Source organism: Melospiza georgiana, chromosome 31 (assembly GCF_028018845.1).
Source record: "Melospiza georgiana isolate bMelGeo1 chromosome 31, bMelGeo1.pri, whole genome shotgun sequence".
Taxonomy (NCBI): Eukaryota; Metazoa; Chordata; class Aves; order Passeriformes; family Passerellidae; genus Melospiza; species Melospiza georgiana.
In genome coordinates this window covers 4052053-4071761 of record NC_080460.1, presented here as the reverse complement: position 1 = coordinate 4071761, position 19709 = coordinate 4052053, and the positions used below count along the sequence as shown (strand labels likewise).

The following is a 19709-nucleotide window of genomic DNA, read 5'->3' as shown; positions in this document are numbered from 1 at the left end:
TTGTGAGGACTGGAGGGGCTGGGGGGGATGCCCTGGGCTGCAGGAGGGGCTCGGGGGGCTGCAGGACGCAGGGGATGCGCTGGGCAGAGCAGAAATGCAGCAGAAATGCAGCAGAAATGCAGCCAGTGCATTTCTTGGCAGCCTGGCTCCCACCTGGCCTGGGCCAGGGCTGCTCTCAGGTGGGAGTGAGGATGATGAGGGACACACGGCTCCTCCTCACCCCGAGCTGGGCACGCAGCTGCTACTTGTTCAGGAAGGGAAAATAAAGCAAAAATACCCAACCCCCCCCAAAAAAACCCAGGTGTCCAGGTGTGCTCAGGTGAGCACAGGTGTGCCCAGGTGTGCCAGGTATCCCAGGTGAGCCCAGATATGGCAGGTGTGTCCAGGTGCCCAGGTGTCCCAGGTCTCCAGGTGTGCCCAAGCATGCCCAGGTGTGGAAGTCGTCCAGGTGTCCAGGTGAGCCAGGTCTGCCAGGTGTGCCCAGATGTGGCAGGTGTGCCCAGGTGTGCCCAGGTGAGCCAGGTGTGTCCAGATGCACCCAGGTCTGCCAGGTGTGCCCAGGTGAGCCCAGATGTCCAGGTGTGCCCAGGTGCATCCAGGTGTGCCCAGGTCTCCAGGTGCCCATGTGGCCCGGTGTGCCAGGTGTGCCTTCCTGCAGAGGGTCCCGTGGTGGCACAGGGGACCCAGAGGTGGGGGGGGTGCAGAGGGGAGAAGGTTCCAGAAGGTTCCAGAAGGTTCCGGAAGGGGGCGTGGCTGCTGTGCTGTCCCGGGGGGTGTGGGGGGTGGGTACAGTACCGAGAGAGCCCCGGGGGGAGCGGGGGGACCCCCAGGACCCCTCAGGCCGTGGGGCGGGGCGGGGGCCGGGACGGGGGCGGGGCCCGGGCGGGGGGCGGGGCCTGGGGCGGGGGGGGCAGCGGGGGCAGCGTGGAGGAGGGGGAGGGGGCGTGGGGGGGCGGGGCGGTGTAGGTGGGGGCGGGGCCGGGGGGCGTGTACACGGGCGCGGGGGGCGGGGCGCAGGGGTAGGCGTTGTTCAGGGGGTACTTGGGGGGCGCCCCCGCGTTCTTCACCCGCGTGAAGGTGATGCAGCGGCCCTGCAGCGGAGCGGAGGAGAGGGCGAGTTACGGGGCGAGGAGCTGACATCGGCAGGGAGCTCAGAGACCGCCCCCGACCACCCCCATGGAGCTCAGAGACCGCCCCCGACCACCCCTGGTACCACCATGGAGCCCAGAGACCGCCCCCGACCACCCCCATGGAGCCCAGAGACCGCCTCCGACCACCCCTGGTACCACCATGGAGCTCAGAGACCGCCCCCGACCACCCCCATGGAGCTCAGAGACCACCATGACACAGCAGGGACCTCTCAGACCGTCCCATCCCACCCCTGACCACCACCATGGACCTCGCAGACCACCTTGTCCCACCCTTGGCCACCACAGTGGCATGGCAGGAACCTCACAGACCACCCTGTCCCACTCCTGGTACCACCTTGGCATGGGACGGAGCTCACAGACCACCTCTGGCCACCATCCTGGTGTGGGATGGACTCCCACAGACCACCCTGTCCCAGCCCTGGTACCCCCATGGCACAGCTGGGACCTCACAGACCCTCCCACCCCAGCGCTGACCACCACCATGGCACGGCAAGAGCCTCACAAACCACCCTTGGCCACCACCATGGCATGGCTGGCACCTCTCAGACCTTCCTGTCCCACCACCCTGGCATGGGATGGAGCTCTCAGACCCTCCCATGCAGTTCCTGAAGTGCATCCCCTCCCCATCAGGGCGTCCCCGAACCCCAGCGCTCCTCGGGAGCCAACAAATTCCTCCTCCTGCTCTTCGGTGCTAAGCTACAGTTTGTTGTACGGCTCTAAACAAAACCTCTGCCCTCTGAGCTGTCATTTTCTCCTTTTCTCCCCTCACGAGTTCCACCTGCAAGAGATCCCACTGTAAATGCTCGGATGTCAGGATCAGCATTACTGTATCATGGACTCATTCCTTTGGATATGAAATCATCCCAGAAGGCACCAGAGCATTTCTGGGGCCTTTCTTTGCTTTTGGCCTGCTGAGCACGAGCTCGTTTTCTCTTTTACTCTTTTCTCTCCCAAAGTAAATGTTTTTCCTGGTGGAATAAAAAGCCAAATGGAGCAGATTTTGGGGGATTTTTGCAGGTTTTGAATGCCCTCCCTGCAGTGCCCAGGCTGGGCACGGGGAGGAGGATGAGGAGGGATGAAGGGTTCAGAGGAGCTGCTGTGGAGGGGACACAGAGAGCCCCAGACAGCTGTGCCAGCTGTGCATGGGGGAAACATCTGCCTGGGAGGGGAAAGGGCTCCAAAAAGCCCAAAATCTGAGATTTCACTGAGCCTTGGACAGCCCAAAATCAGAGATTTCACTGAGCCTTGAACAGCTCAAAATCTGAGATTTCACTGAGCCTTGGACAGCTCAAAATCTGAGATTTCACTGAGCCTTGAACAGCCCAAAATCCGAGATTTCCCTGAGTCTTAAACAGCCCAAAATCTGAGATTTCACTGAGTCTTAAACAGCCCAAAATCAGAGATTTCCCAGTGCCTTGAACAGCCCAAAATCAGAATAATTCCTACAGCTTTTGGTCAGGAACAATATACAATACACAATATACTATATAATATAATATATAATATATAATATATAATATATAATATATAATATATAATATATAATATATAATATATTATATAATATATAATATATAATATATAATATATAATATAATTGGCAGAGGTGACTGACAGAGGTGGCAGAGGTGGTAGAGGAGGTGACGGGGTCACACAGGAGGTGACAGAGGTTGTGATAGGGGTGACAGGGGAGGTGACAGAAGTGATCAGAGGTGGCAGAGGAGGTGGCAGAGGTGGCAGCCATTGCTGCCAGGCTCTGCAGGTCCATACCTTGTCCCCGGGCTGCGGGCGCATCACGGACACGCGGTCGTAGCCCTTCCTCAGCAGCACCCAGAGCGCGTCCAGCTTGCCCTGGGGGGACACAAACGGGGGGTTTGTCCTGCCCAGCACTCAGGTGTGTGAGATAACAGCACTCAGGTGTGTTAGATCTGTCAGGTGTGTGAGATAACAGCACTCAGGTGTGTTGGATCTGTCAGGTGTGTGAGATAACAGCACTCAGGTGTGTTAGATCTGTCAGGTGTATGAGATAACAGCACTCAGGTGTGTTGGATCTGTCAGGTGTGGCAGGTAACAGCACTCAGGTGTGTTAGATCTGTCAGGTGTGTGAGATAACAGCACTCAGGTGTGTTAGATCTGTCAGGTGTATGAGATAACAGCACTCAGGTGTGTTGGATCTGTCAGGTGTGTGAGATAACAGCACTCAGGTGTGTTAGATCTGTCAGGTGTGTGAGATAACAGCACTCAGGTGTGTTAGATCTGTCAGGTGTGGCAGGTAACAGCACTCAGGTGTGTTAGATCTGTCAGGTGTGGCAGGTAACAGCACTCAGGTGTGTTAGATCTGTCAGGTGTGTGAGATAACAGCACTCAGGTGTGTTAGATCTGTCAGGTGTGGCAGGTAGCAGCACTCCTCCCTGGAAACGGGGATGACAAACCCCAGCGAGGGCAGCAATGCCCGTGTGAGTGCCCTGGGACCCCTGAGGGTGGCAATGTGAGCTGGGCGTGCCAGAGGAGCTGGGGAAGGGCTCAGCGTCCCCACCCTGAGCTGACTCTGCAGCTCTGGGTGCCAGCCCCAGGCCTGGGAGGGGCACAGCTCACGTTTGGGGGGTTTGGGGGCTCCTGTGTGGTCCCAGGTGTGGGACCCACACTCCCTTTCATGGGGCAGAGCCCTTCTGTTCCCGTTCCAGGCATCCCAAATCCCCTCTGGGGTCCGCATGGTGCTGCTGGGGTGGAGCAGACACGAGAAATGACTGCATGGAACTCGTTTCCAGAGGATGTGGGGGGAAAACTTCCCGAGGTGAGAGCCAGGAAAGTCTGGGATGCTCAGAGGGAGAGGCAAGAAACCTCTCTGTCAGATTCTCCTGCGTTTGGGGCCAGAGCTGAGGGAAACCACCCCTTGTGCTCCAACCCTTGTGCTCCAACCCTTGTGCTCCAACCCTTGTGCTCCAACCCCTTCTGCCCCAACCCTTCTGCTCCAAATCCTTCTGCTCCAACCCTTCTGCTCCAACCCTTGTGCTCCAACCCTTCTGCTCCAACCCTTCTGCTCCAACCCCTTCTGCTCCAACCCTTCTGCTCCAACCCTTCTGCTCCAACCCTTCTGCTCCAAATCCTTCTTCTCCAGCCCTTCTGCTCCAGCCCTTCTGCTCCAACCCCTTGTGCTCCAACCCTTGTGCTCCAAATCCTTCTGCTCCAACCCCTTCTCCTCCAACCCTTCTGCCCCAACCCTTGTGCTCCAAGCCCTCTCCCCTCTGCAGCAGAGCTGCTGCGAGCCCTTGATCTCCTGTCCACCCTGACAGCTCCAGTAATGAGCACCTTCCCCTTCCATTTCTCCGTCAGGAAACCGGAGGCAAAGCGACAACTTTCCATGGAACGCATTTTAAAAAAAATAATAAAAAAATTCCTTTTTTTTACTCTGCAGTCCCAAGTTTCTGCCATGGTTTTTGGGGAAAGCCAAGAGCTCCGTCCCTGGGAGCCTGTGAGACATCTGGGTGGGAGGGAGGGAGTGTTTGCATCATGGAAAGGATGATGGCTGGAGACAGGGGATGGCAAAGCTCTCTCCTGGCAGCAGAAAGCCTCCTTGTGCTCTCCGTGCATGGAGCTCCTCCACAGCTCCAGCACGAGGTCACTTGGAGGAATAAAAAACAAAAATATGCAAGCTCTGAAGGCAAACAAAGCCTCAAGTCCTGCTGGATCTGGAGCCCAGAGAGAAGAAACACTCAGGGCCGATGACAAATGAAGGAGTGCACGGCTCCAGCCCTGGAATTTCCTCTGGATTCGTGGTGAACTCAGCCCTGCACTGACCCTGGGCCACCTCAGTGCTCCTGGGACCTGCTGGGGTCAGGCACAGGCACCTCGGGGCTGCCTGCGAGCCCAGGTGGCCACACAGCTTTGGGAACAGACACAGGAGGGACAGGCGCTGGGGAAGGGACAGGGACACACGGCCAGGCAGTGCTGGGGGGCTGGGATCCACCTGGGATCCACCTGGGATCCACCTGACAGTGCTGGGATCCACCTGGGATCCACCTGGCAGTCCTGGGGTGGCTGAAATCCACCTGGGATCCACCTGGGATCCACCTGAGCTTCCCCTGGCAGTGCTGGGATCTACCTGGAATTCACCTGGGATCCACCTGACAGTGCTGGGATCCACCTGGCAGTCCTGGGGTGGCTGAAATCCACCTGGGATTCACCTGGGATCCACCTGAGCTTTCCCTGGCAGTGCTGGGATCCACCTGGCAGTGCTGAGGGGCTGGGATCCACCTGGGATCCACCTGGCAGTCCTGGGGTGGCTGAAATTCACCTGGGATCTACCTGGGATCCACCTGAGCTTTCCCTGGCAGTGCTGGGTTCTACCTGGAATTCACCTGGGATCCACCTGACAGTGCTGGGATCCACATGGGATCTACCTGGGATCCACCTGGCAGTGCTGGGATGGCTGAAATCCACCTGGGATTCACCTGGGATCCACCTGGGATCTACCTGGGCTTTCCCTGGCAGTGCTGAAATCCACCTGGGACTCACCTGGGATCCATCTGGGCAGTGCTGGAGGGGCTGGGAAATGACATTTAAAATGTCATTTCAACAAAAGGATCTGCTGGTGCCACCCTGGCAGTGGGCACACCCCACAACACCTGGCAGTGAGCACACCCCACAACACCTGGCAGTGGGCACACCCCACAACAGCTGGCAGTGGGCACACCCCACAACACCTGGATGTGGGCACACCCCACAACACCTGGCAGTGAGCACACACCACAGCAGAAGCTCCTGGCGCCCCGGGCTCACCTTGATGGGCGAGTACCACCTGTGTGGGGCCGAGGCGCGGCGGGTGCTGCTGCCCAGGCTCCGGGGCTCGGGGAACTCGAACTCCTGCTCGGGCATCTTCACCCGCGCGTTCTTGGCCTTCTCCAGCTTGGCACCTTCCTCCGTGGAGCCCTTCTCGCCCCAGCGCACCTGGAACGGCCAGCGGGGCAGGGGTGGGGTCAGGGATGGGTCAGGATTAGGGGCAGGGGTGGGTCAGGATTAGGGGCAGGGATGGGATCAGGATTAGGGGCAGGGATGGGATCAGGATTAGGGTCGGGATCAGAACCAGAACCAGGGTCAGGGTCAGGATCAGGGGCAGGATCAGGGGCAGGATTAGGGGCAGGATCAGGGTCAGGATTAGGGGCAGGATCAGGATTAGGATTAGGGTAAGGATTGGGGTCAGGGTCAGGACTGGAATTGGGATCAGGGTCAGGATCAGAACCAGGGTCAGGATCAGGATTAGAGTCAAGGTTAAGATTCGGGGCAGGATCAGGGTCAGGATCAGATTCAGGGTCAGGGTCGGGATCAGGATCAAGGTCAGGACCAGGGTCAGGATTGGAATTGGGGTCATGGTCAGGATCAGAACCAGGATCATGATCAGATCAGGATCAGGGTCAGAACCAGGATCAGGGCCAGGATTGGGGCCAGGATCAGGACCAGGATCAGGTTCAGGGTCACGATCAGAACCAAGGTCAGGGTCAGGATCAGGATTATGGTCAGATCAGTGTCAGGGTCAGAACCAGGGTCAGGATCAAGATCAGGGCCAGGATCAGGGCCAGGATCAGAACCAAGGTCAGGGTCAGAGTCAGGATCAGGGCCAGGATCAGATTCAGGATCAGGTTCAGGGTCAGGCTGTACCACCCCTGCTCCATGAACAGCCCTGCCTCTGGGTATCCCCAGCTGAACAGCAGTGCACAGCCCAGCAGGTTTGGTTCCAGACTGCAGCCCAAACTTTCAGCCTGTCCTTCGTGGTGGTTTATGAGAAATGTGGCAGCGGGGGAGCTTTCCAGGAGAGCTAAAACCATCTCCTGGTAATCTGTGTGGCAGTGTCCCAGGCACGGACCGGGACGTTGCTAAACTCCATAAATCTGTGTTTGCCTCCCCAATATTGCCCCACAAAAAGATCTGGTTGTGCCTGGCCCTGATGGGTGCCCTGCCCGGGGTCTCCTCACCTCCATCCGCTTGATGCCGCCCACTCCTCGCCCTCCGTAGTAGGAGGCGTCCACTGTGGGCCACTTCTTCTTGGGCAGCCCATCATCATCCTCCTCCTGCAAAACACAGCAGGGCTGCAGCTGCCAGGGGAGTGGGCAGGGCTGGGAGGGATGGAAAAGGATGAGCAGGGATGGAAAGGGATGAGCAGGGATGGGAGGGATGGAAAGGGATGGAAATGGACGAACAGGGATGGAAGGGGATGGAGAGGGATGGAAGGGATGGAAAGAGATGGGAAGGAACAAGCAGGGATGGGAAAGGATGAACAGGCTTTGAAAGGAATGAGATTTTGGGATGGGAAGGAATGAGCAGGGATGGAAAGGGATGGGCAGGGATGGAAAGGGATGAACAGGGATGGAAAGGGATGGGAAGGGATGGACAGGAATGGGAAGGAATGGAAGGGATGGGAAGGAATGAGCAGGGATGGAAGGAATGAGCAGGCTTTGAAAGGAATGAGATTTTGGGATGGGAAGGAATGAGCAGGGATGGAAAGGGATGGGCAGGGATGGAAATGGATGAGCAGGGGTGGAAAGGGATGGAAAGGGATGGGAAGGGATGGACAGGAATGGGAAGGAATGGAAGGGATGGGAAGGAATGAGCAGGGATGGAAGGAATGAGATTTTGGGATGGGAAGGAATGAGCAGGGATGGAAAGGGATGGGCAGGAATGGAAGGAATGGACAGGGATAGAAAGGAACAAGCAGGGATGGGAATGGGTGAGCAAGGATGGGAAGAAACAAGCGGGGATGGGAAGGAATGGAAGGGATGGGAAGGGATGAGAAGGGATGAGCAGTCCCAGGCTGCCTTGTCCTTGCCTGACGATAAATTATTATCATTGTTTGAAATGAGCCTGCCAAAGCCCCAGTGAAATTCAAGGTGTTTTAAATTCCCTGCCAGGTCAGAGTGTGCACTGACAGTGCCTTTCCCTTTAATTCCTACAGCTCAGGCTGTGAACTGGCAAAGCAGAAAAGCAGAGTTCATCAAAAACGTGAAGTATTTCCTGTGAAAAACGTGGAGAGAAAAAGAAAAATGGTTCCTCTCTCTTTTTGCTTCTCCTTTCTTTAATTTTTCACAGGGATTTGGCTAAACTCCAAAACTCAGGAGCTTTCCAAAACTGGAAAAGCCAAAAATACTTTGAAATTGAAACTCCCCATCAGGAAAACTGAAAATCTGGGTGGCGGCGGGGGGCGGGGGGGAAGAAAAAAAAATCCAAGAAAAACTCCGGTTTTCACGGCAACCAAAAGCATTTCAGTTTATCAAAACACAGAAACCGGGCTGCAAAACGTGGCCTGAGCCAAGGCAAGGGTGAACAACTGGTCACAAGCACCAGGCTCTTCTCCTCAGGGCTGCTGAGGCTCTTTGCTGCAATCCAAAAAACTCAATATCTCTGCGGGAAGCTTGCCATGAGGATTTTTCTTGTTTAAAAAAAAAAAAAAAAAAAAAAAAAAAAAGGGGGGAAAAAAAGAAAAAAAGGAAAACAAAGAAAAAAAAAAAAAGAAAAAAAAGGAAAAAAGAAAAAAAGGAAAAAAAAGGAAGAAAAAAAGAAAAAAAGGAAGAAAATAAGAAAAAAAAGGAATAAAAAAGAAAAAAGAAAGGAAGAAAAAAAAGAACAAAAAAGGAAGAAAAAAAGGAAGAAAAAAAGGAATAAGGAAGAAAAGAAAAAAAGAAAAAAGGAAAAAAGGAAAAAGGGAAAAAAGAAAAAAGAAAAAAGAGAAAATAAAGAAAAAAGAGAAAAAAGTAAAGGAAAAAAAAAAAAGAAAAAAAAAGAAAAAAGAAAAGAAAGAAAAATTAAAAAAAGAAAAAAAAGAGAAAAAAGTGGAAGCGAAGCCATGGAAATATTTTCCTTCAGCAATTCTCTTTTCTCTCCCTTCAGCCCAGCACAGTCTGGACTCCTCACAACAGGAAATTCCAAGGTTTAGGAAATTTTCCCCACAAGCCCTGCGAGCCCGGGGCACAGCAGCGCAGCCACAAACAAAGGAGCCCCAGGTTTGCTGCAGCAGGGGCTGTTCACATCCCTGCCAGGGCAGGGGAGGTTCTGCAGCCCCAAAAATGCCCCCAGAGCCCCCAAAATGCCCCCCTGGCTCCGTGCCCACCACACTGGGGGAGCTGGGGATGGCTGGGAGAGGCAGGAGAGGGGAAACACCCAAATTCCACATCCAGCACCCCAATTTGGGGCGATCCTCGGCCCCTGCCTGCCCCAGCTGTGCTCTCCTCCACCTGGGGTTGGCACCTGAGGAGCTCCAGCTCCACAAGCAGCCCCAGGAGCGTTTGAGGATGCTGGGGATGGGCTGTGCAGAGCTTGGCGCCCTCCCAGCGCCACAATCTGCTTTGGACGGAGCTCCAGTTCCTTTTCAGAGCTGCGTTGCACACTCAGGGCAGTGCTGGGTTGCAGAAAACAAAGATGTGTGTTTATCTCAGGGGCCTGGCTGGGCTCTGGATGCTGTGACCCTGACCCGAGGGAACCTCGCCTGTGGGTAACACCAGGATAATTCAGGCTCCAAAGGGACAGCTGGACCGCTCGGGGTAAGGACTCAAATTTGGCCAGATATTAAAAAAAAAAAAAAAAAAATTAAAAAAAAAAATTGGACAACTTACCCCTCTCCCCACCCTCATAATTATTTTCACAGTTGTCCCTGCAGTGCCTGAATTTTGTCAGAATTCAGCATTTCTGGAGAGCTCTGCCTGCACCGAGGGCTGAGCAACCGCTGCTCTGAGTGAGAGATTCCTCACTGAATTTCAGTGTGGGATTTTAGTTCAGGACTCGTTTCTGCCACCCCCGGAGCCATTCCAAACCCCACGGCCACCCCCTGGTGACACTTTGGGGACGCTCAGGGAGCTGGGGAAGGTTTTGGTGCCGCTAAAGGGTCCCAGAACCTTCTCCTCTGCAGCCTGGACAACTTCAGCTTCACCCGAGCTCATCCTCGAGACGCAAACATGAAACTGAAATTTGGTTGTGAAACTGAAAATTGGTCATGAAACTGAAAATTGGCTATGAAACTGAAATTTGGCTGTGAAGCCGAAAATTGGTCATGAAGCTGAAAGTTGGTTATGAAGCTGAAAGTTGGTTATAAAACTGAAAATTGGTTATAAACTGAAATTTGGCTATGAAGCTGAAATTTGGCCATGACACTGAAATTCATTTCAAATTCTTTTGTCTGTGAAGCTGAAATTTGGCTATGAAGTTGTAATTTGGCCATGAAACTGAAATTTGGCCCTGAAGCTGAAAATTGGCCATGACACTGAAATTCATTTGAAATTCATTTGGCTGTGAAACTAAAATTGAAGCTGAAATTTGGCTATGAAACTGAAATTTGTCTATGAAGCTGAAATTTGGCTATGAAATTGAAAATTGTCCATGACACTGAAAATTGGCTGTGAAACTGAAATATGTCTATGAAGCTCAAATTTGGCTATGAAACTGAAATTTGGCCATGAAGCAGAGTTCAGTGAAACCTCTGAGAGCAGAGCTGCTTCCCCTCCTTGTATGCAATGCATTCTCCTTCCTCCTGTGGCCTTCAGCTCCCAAACCTGCTGATGCAAGAATTCCTTTTTTGGGTTTTTTGGGTTTTTTTTGTTTTTTTCTTCTTTTATGGCCAAGGATTTCGTGAGAAGGAAAGAATCCAACTGTAATCCAAGTGTAACCCTGCTGCTGCAGGGAAGGGGGATGTCTGCGAGGCGAAAAATGGATTGCAGGAAATCAACCCCATCTTCTATTTGTTTGGAGCAAAACAGAAAACCCCGGGTCAAGATTTTAGCAAAGTCAGAGTTAAACACAGGCTCAGGGGCTGTGTGTGTGTGAATCACACCTGAGCGCTCCGGCCAGGTGAGGAGGGATGGTCTGAGCTCTCCTTTCCTACCAGGTTTAAGCAGCTTTTCTGAGTGATTTAATCACCTTTTCTGGGGTGATTTGATCTCTTTTTCTGGGGTGATTTGATCACCTTTCTGGGGTGATTTGATCACCTTTTCTGAGTGATTTAATCACCTTTTCTGGGGTGATTTGATCACTTTTTCTGGGGTGATTTAATCACCTTTTCTGGGGTGATTTGATCTCTTTTTCTGGGGTGATTTGATCACCTTTCTGGGGTGATTTGATCACCTTTTCTGGGGTGATTTGATCACCTTTTTCTGAGGACACTGACCAAAACCTTGTCCCCCAAGGGTCACTCACCTCGCTGTCCTCTGCAGGAGGAGGGGGAGGCTCCTTGATGATCTGGAAGATTAAAGAGAAAGAGAACCATAAATCGGTGTTTTGTTCCTCAAACGCACGGGGGAAAGCAGCAGGATGTGCTGCTCTAGCCCTCCGTGGGAGCACAGCGTGGGCAGGGGGTGCCTCTGTCACTCGGGGGGACCCCCAAAGCCACAGGGACATCCCCAGTGGCTATGACATTTTTCTGAAAAATCCTTTCTTTATTTATATAAATGTAAAATTAAAATAAACCTAAAGCTATAAATATAGAAATAGAAAATATTAAATATATAAATATTTATATAAATATAAAAATAAAACAAACCTAACCATAGAGATATAATATAAATATAAAAACATATTTATATAGATATATGTGTATATATGTATATATGTATATATATATATCTACATCCCCAGTGACAGCCTGTAGCTATGATATTTTCTAAAAAAAAAATCCTTTCTTTATCTATATAAATATAAAATTAAAAAAACATAAAACTATAAATATAAATATAGAAATACAAAATATTAAATTTATAAATATTTATATAAATATAAAATAAACCAAAACAGATAGGTAGAATATAAATATATAAATATACAAACAGATGAATAAATATTTATATATATATATATATATTTATGTATATGCATATTTACATTTATGTATAATTATATAATATATATAATATAATATAATATTATATTATATATATTATATTATATATATTAATGCATATTTATATTTTATATTCATAAATATATATTCGCATATTAATATATTTATGAATAAAAATATATAAATATAATATAAATATATAAATAGAAGATTAAATATAAATATAAGTGTAAATATAACAATATAAATATAATATAAATATATAAATACAAATATAAGCATTAAATCAATGGCTGACTGAGGTTTGCAATGGAGCAGGGAGAGGCTCCAGGATTTCTCCATAGGAACCAGCCCAGGGCTGAGGGTGTGAGCCCATTATTTCATGCAGAAACTTTGCATGCAGGGCTTGGCAGCAGCTGCAGCCAATGGAGCCTCCAAGAGCAACAGAGACTTTCCAAGGGGAGGGCAGGGACAGTCATGAAAACTATTGAAACTACCAAAAAAACCCTGTGAAAATGACCCAAAAGGATCAAAACTGTCTCAATGACCAAAAATGACAAAGACCATGACAATGACCAAAAGTGACGAAAGCTACGAAAACGACCCAAACACACGAAAACTGTGAAAATTACTCAGAACGGTGTGGAGTTAAAAATCAGAACAACCCCTCCAGTTTTGGTCCAGCTGAGCGTCCAAGCACAATTCCTGAGCCAGCACCAGTGCAGATTACACACTCGGAATTGAGGCCGTGGCTCATTTCCATACATTTGCATTCCTCCCCATGGGCACACACGCACACACAAACTGGCTGATTTCTGCAAACAGATCAAGTGTTTTCTGTCACAGGCCAAAAGTGGGGGGGAAAAAGGGACATTCCTGCCATTTTTGGGTGCTTTGCACTTCTCAGAGTGAATCGGCAGCAGGGGTTGGTGAATTTGGACGAGGCTGGAGATAAGGGAGTTCAGTCTCTGTGCCTTTGAGCTGTGTGACCTTTCAAAGTTCAAATTTTACAGAAAAAAAAAATATCATTTCTGACTCGCTGAAGTTCAAATCTTACCAAGAAAAATCTCATTTCTGACTCGCTGCCCAGGCCTTCAAACAGCACAAAGCTTTTCCTTCTCCCCTTTGGGTTCTGACAGCTCCAGCTCCGGGGGCATGAAAGCATCATTTTGGGGCACTGAAACCTTCATTTTGGGGAACTTGAGACCCTCATTTTGGGACACTGACGCCCTCATTTTGGGGCTCAGAAATCCTCACTCTAGGGCACTGAAGTCTTCATTTTGGGACAGAGACACTCTCATTTTTGGGGCACTGAGATCCTCGTTTTGGGGGTACCAAGATCCTTATTTTGGGGCTCTGAAATCTTCATTTAGGGGCACTGACGCCCACACTGAGCTCCTTGTTTTGGGGCTCAGAAACCCTCATTTTGGGGCACTGATATCCTCATTTTGGGACATTGAAACCCCTCATTTTGGGGCACTGAGATGCTAATTTTGGGACATTGAAACCCCTCATTTTTGAGGCATTGAGACCCTCATTTTGGGCCATCCAGACCCTCATTTTGGGCTCGCACTGAGATGGATAACCCCATGGCAGAGCACAGCAATGCCACCGCCCACCTCCAGGCAGGTTTCAAACATTGGGAAATGATGAATTTCCTGCTGCCCTGGGATTTCTGCGGCCGTTCAGGCACAGCAGAGGCTGAGCCCAGAATCTGCAGATCCCAGGAATGTGTCTGGGGTGTTTTCTGTGCTGAGTGTCCCTGGGGTTTCACATGATAAATGGGGCAATGTGGTTCTTGTCAGCAGAGATGTTCTGCTCCAGGACGGGACAGATCATCGTTTAAATCCAAGCAAGCAGCACAAAATAAGGAATAAAGGACTTTGCCTACAATTAGGACTGGAGCTTGGAGGCGTGCTGTTAACTGGGCAGATTACTTTTGTCCTTAATTCCCTTCACTCCTCTGGAAAACACCGAATACATACTCTTGCTGTCTCAATAAACAAGGATTTTTAATGGCATTAACCACGATCCATCTGACTAATTTCCTTATTTTTTTCCCCCCCTTGCATATTTATAGTTTTGACCTCTCAGTCCTGTGACTGCTTCATATTTGAGGTATGAGCTGGGGAAAGGAACATTTCCTTTTTATTTCTGTCCTATCTGCTGTGCCTTCTCCTTGGAGATCTGCTGCTTCCACACTTAAAAGCTAAAGCAAGCCTGTCCCAATTTCTTCAGCTGCAAAAAAAGCACAATCTTATCCTTAGAGACAGAAATGAAATTTTGGAGGAATGAAAATTCAAGGAAATGAAATTTTAGAGGAATGAAAATTTGGAGAAATGGAATTTTGGAGAAATTCCCATCCCAGTAAAGGGAGAGACCATCCTGCACAGGTATCCAGGGAATTCTCCCATGCTTTTTCAACATCCTGCACAGGTTTCAGGGGAATCCTCCCCATATTTTTGTAACATCCTGCACAGGTATCCAGGGAATCCTCCCTCCCATTTTCTGTACCATCCTGCACAGGTATCCAGGGGAATTCTCCCATATTTTAATAACATCCTGCACAGGTTTCAGGGGAATCCTCCCATATTTTTATAACATCCTGCACAGGTATCCAGGGGAATTGTGCCTGTGCATTGCACCAGGCACAGCCAAGAGCTGTTGTTGTTCTGACCTGCTAAGCAACAATTGCCTCTACTGTAAACTGCAGTGCTGGATTCCAGCCTCATCCCAGAGCCCCTGTGAGGCCAATAAAGCTGGATGCATTTGGAAAGAGCATTCCTCCATGGCCGAGGGCCAGGGGATGCTGGGCTCCAGATAAACCCCAGGGTGAGGGTTTATTATATTGTTGATGCAGCCCCTTCACTCCAGGGATGGAGCTGGCTCGGGCTCTTTCCTGGAGAACTGCTGCACACCGATGACTCCTCTCCAATCAAGGAGCGTGCCAAGAGCAATTTCAGCCTTCAGAAATGTGCTTGTCGCTCAGAAACAGATTTATCCTCGGCGAGGGAAGAGGCTGGTGTGTATTTTTTCCCTTTTTTCCCCTGACACATCCCCAGTTATCCCGGAGCCGTCCCCGGGGCTGGGATCCAGGGCCATGTCTGTGGTTTGGTGACTCGAGGCTGCAGCTCTGGGCTGTTGTGCAAGGCAGCTCCTGTGCCCTCAGCTCACTCCTGAGAGCCCTGCATTGCTCCCCATTCCACCCCTGCCAGCCTGGGCACCCCTCACCACCCTTTGCCTCTCGTTTTACAGAGCTTTGGGGTGAGCAGAGCACAGGGAGCCATCCCGGCTGCTGACCCTCAGGATGCCCTCGCAGAGAGGTGAAAACGAGAAGAGGGAGCTCTGCCCCGGTGCTGGTGATTTGGTGCCACTTACCACGGTGCAGCAGAGGGGCCAGAACCACCAGAGCAGAGCCAGGGCCAGCAGCAGGAACAGGATCAGCAAGGCAATGGCCAGGATGGTGCCATCAGACTGGGGAGAGCACAGAGAGCACAGAGTGTGACACCCCTGAGACACACCTGAGACACCCCTGACACACCTGGCATCTGCTGGTGCAGGAGGAATTTCTGCAGAACCTGCACCAAGGCAGCCTGATCTTTGCCCAGGAGCACAAACAATGCGGAATGGAGAGGGAAAAACGAGGATGGGGCTTGATAATAACCTAAAGTGGAATTGGGCAATGAACTCCAAGATGTAAATGGAGCAGAATTATAAAAGCGACAGAGCCTGTGACGTGTCGGGAATTTGGGACCATTTTGGGTCATCTTGGGACCATTTTGGTTCATCTTGGGTCCATTTTGTGCCCATTTTGGGTCATCTTGGGTTCATTTTGTGCCCATTTTGGGTCATCTTGGGTGCAGCCCTGGCTGGGCTCTTGTGCTGCCCAAGGTGGATCCACAGATAATAAATATTAATAAATCCCTGCTTTATTCCTAAACTGTGCTCTAGGTCAGCCTCCCCAAGCCTGTCCCAGCCCAGACCTGGAGCCTGAGGTGTTCACTGAAGGCTTGGCCACCTTGTGGCACACAAGACACCCAAAATGTCACACTGCCACACGTCCAAAGCCCCCTTTGCACCCCCAGGAGCATTTCAGGGACCCCAACTCACACAGTGCGTGCTGGAGATGATGACAGAGCTGGAGATGAAGCTCAGCCCATCGTTCATGCTCACTTGCAGAGCTGCTTCCCTGGAAAAAGCAGAAACAGGTCAGGGCAGCTCCTGCCCAGCCCCCTGTCTGGTGCCCTGGGTGCTCAGAAATCCTCGTGTGCAGATAATTGCCACTGCTGCAGGGCACAGCTGGCACTGAGCACGGGAGGATGGCAGCTTGGGGTCAAATAAGAGGAAAACAGAATCCAGAGATGAGACCCAGCCCCATCTCCCCACGGGCAGGTGAATTTTGGGGCAGCAAAAACCTACATGCCAACTTCCCTGAGCACAGGTGCTGGGCACAGCAGGTAGGTGTCCTCCACCACGAAAGGCTTCTCATCTGCAGAGGGGGAACAGGGGGGTTAGTGCCACACCACCCACACGGGCCTCAAAGAGAAAGTTTAAATGAGGGATTTCCTTGCCATTGATGCATAAATGAGATGGGGGGTGAGGACATTAGGATGTCTGCACATTACAGAAGTTAGGATATAGGTGAATCAGGATATAGGTAAATCAGGATATCTGCACATTACAGAGATCAAGATATAGGTACATTAGGATATCTGTACATTACAGAAATTAGGATCTAGGTAAATTAGGATATAGGCACATTAGGATATCTGTACCTTACAGAAATTAGGATATAGGTACATGAGGATATCTGTACATTACAGAAATTAGGATCTAGGTACATTAGGATATCTGTACCTTACAGAAATTAGGATATAGGTACATTAGGATATAGGTACATTAGGATATCTGCACCTTACAGAAATTAGGATATAGGTACATGAGGATATCTGTACATTACAGAAATTAGGATATCTCTACATTAGGATATCTGTACCTTACAGAAATTAGGATATAGGTACTTTAGCATATAGGTGAATTAGGATATAGGTAAATTAGGCTATCTCTACATTACAGAAATTAGGATATAGATACATTAGGATACCTGTATATTAGGATATCTGTACAATATAGAAGTTAGGATATAGGTACATTGGGATATCTGTACATTACAGAAATCAGGATATTTGTACCTTAGGATTTCCTGTATATTAGGATACATTACAGAAGTTAGGATATAGGAGTATTAGGATATTAGGGATATTAGGATATAGGTACATTAGGATATCTGTACATTATAGAAAATGCTGCATTTTAAGGCAGAAGCCTCTGACCCTCAGCTAAACCTTCCAGCCTGAACCTCACTGCTTTAAAAGTGATGGGAGAAACTCCCCAGAGGCTGAGGAGCCCTGGGTGATGCTCAGGAGCTCTGTGGCACTGGGGACACTGGGGCTGCCCACCCCTTTCCCAGCCCTCTGCGTCAGCTGGGCTCTCCTCACCCTGATTTATGAGCATATCATCAATTTACCACGTTGTCTCGGTGCACACACGCGCCAAGAAAACGAAGATCAGCCTCTTGCTTTCCCTTTGCTGAGGAGAGGAGGCCAAACCCGCTCCGTGCCAGCACCCACACAACCAAAGCTGCTTCGTCCTGCCAGGCCTTTCACTGGGCTCTCTCAGGTTTTTGTTTCTGTTTCTGCCCGCTGCCATCAGCCCCTCTGGAAGCTTTACTGAGCTGCAGGCACAGATCAGTTTGTGTGGAGGATGTTTAGTGCTCGGCCACAGAAATGAGCTGCGCTCCAAACAAAGGAGCACCCGCTTGGTTTGCACAACTCTGCCTGAAAGCTCGCCCGGGGACAGCAGACAAAGCAGGATTCTCATCCCCTGCCCGGCTGCAGGACAGATTCCTGCACCCCATGGAGGGGCTGCCTGTAAAACCCCCCCAGAACGACCCAAACTGGCTCTGAGCAGAGCGCAGGAGGGTCAAACCTCCCCAAAAAAGCCAATTCTGGGCTCCGTGGGTGCCCCTCCAAGCAGGTACCTGGCACTCCTGCAATGCCAGCTCAGTGCTCCTGCACCTGAGCAGCTCAGGGCAGCCTGGAAAACCCATCACTCCCAGCAAGAGAAAATCATTCCTTGTGCCATCAGCAGGGGCGGGACCTTCTGGCAAGGCAGGACCTGGAATATTTCCTGACCCTCATCATTAAAAAAAAATAAAGCTTCGATGTATGCAGGATGCTTTGAGAGCAAGCCTCAAATGAAAGAGAAAGCTTCAAATAAAAACACCCCAAAACAACAACAAAAACAGAACAAAAGGGGGGGGGGAAAAGGGGGGAAAAGGAAAGGAAAGGGAAGGGGAAAGGGGGAAAAGAAAAAGGGGGGAAAGAAAAGGGAGGGAAAAGGAAAAGGGGGAAAAAGGAAAAGGGGGAAAAAGGAAAAGGGGGACAGCCTGCTGCTGAACATTGCTCTGATCACTGCTCTGCCCAGCCAAATACCCCTCATGCTTTCTGCAGATGTTCCTTTTATTTTACCCTGAACGTTCTGAGTCTCTGCTCCCTCACCTGCCCCCTTTCCCTGCCAATAATCCCAATAAAACCCCATTAGCTCATGCCTTTAACCTCAGCACGCCCCAGCCCTGCTCGCTGCGCCTCATCTGGGATAATTTAAGGTTTCAGGAACTGTTGGCTTAGTGTTATCTTTAGAAATACCTCCCCTCCCTGGTGCAATCAGAGGCAAACAAAGGCAGCTGAGCTTTCCAGCCTCCAGGAGGTTTCCATAAAATCCTGGTTCAGCTCTCTCAGGGAGAGGGTTTGGGTTGTGTCACCTCAGATGGGCCAAAACGCCTCCCTCATTCCCTGCCCCACCCACCAGGGAACTGCTAAATGAAAGGAAAAATTATAAATATATTTTTAATCTATATTATTATTATTATTATTATTATTCTATTAAAAATCTATCAAAGTGAGACATAAACATTAAGGAATTTAGGGATTTTAGGGGAGCTAAGGTTTTAGTCAGAGATAAGCTTTATGGGAGTTAACTAAAATAAATGGGTAGGCCTTGATGAAGTTAAGAGTTGGTAGTTAACTAATAATTGATTGCTTGTCAGCACAATGTTTGGCTAGCTGGGTTTATAATACAGAATTATACGAATATGTTCTTATAGAAGAATATAGGAATTGATAAATGGCTTCTAGGAACATAAGGCAATTGGTTTTTAGGAACGTAAGACAATTTTTTTTAGGAACATAAGACAATTGTGGCCTCCTCTGTTCTGAAACCAACTGAAGACAGGGAATGGGCGTTCTACCAAGGGTTCATTTGTCAAATTTGCATTGAAAAGGCAGAAAGGTCAGAAGGAGGAAGATTTCATTTACTTCCTCATTTTGGGACCCCTCCCCATGAAAGGGATCCATTTCAAGGGACAAACTACTCATGCTTAATGGCTTTTGAACTAATTACCATATGGAGCAGGGGATGGGATGTACCAAAGTTATGAATATGTATTTGAATTTTGGATATTCAATACTTGTATGGATAAAAGCACTCTGTAATCACCTGTAAATTTGGTGTGTATTTGGGAGCTATCCCACAATAAACAAACACTTCCTAACTCTAAACTGTTAGAGAGTTTTTGGATATTGGTACCAGATCAATATCCTTGTTGGGAATGGGATGTACCAAAGCCATGAATTTGTATTTTTATTTTGGGTATTCAGTACCTGCACAGATAAAAGGGCTCTGTA

At 49.8% G+C, this 19709-nt stretch overlaps 1 protein-coding gene across 1 annotated transcript in view; it reads right to left on the bottom strand.

The window, feature by feature from the left end:
* Positions 1–836: 836 nt before the first annotated feature.
* ANTXR1 (ANTXR cell adhesion molecule 1) overlaps positions 837–19709 on the bottom strand; it is a 34809-nt gene continuing 15936 nt past the window's right edge. Inside the window, exons 11-18 of the mRNA XM_058042347.1 lie at positions 16384–16453; positions 16075–16153; positions 15343–15438; positions 11325–11366; positions 7121–7216; positions 5931–6098; positions 2922–3002; positions 837–1091 (exon numbers count right to left, since the gene is read on the bottom strand). Of these exons, the coding sequence (XP_057898330.1) occupies positions 837–1091; positions 2922–3002; positions 5931–6098; positions 7121–7216; positions 11325–11366; positions 15343–15438; positions 16075–16153; positions 16384–16453 (887 nt within the window). The remainder of the gene's footprint in view (positions 1092–2921; positions 3003–5930; positions 6099–7120; positions 7217–11324; positions 11367–15342; positions 15439–16074; positions 16154–16383; positions 16454–19709) is intronic.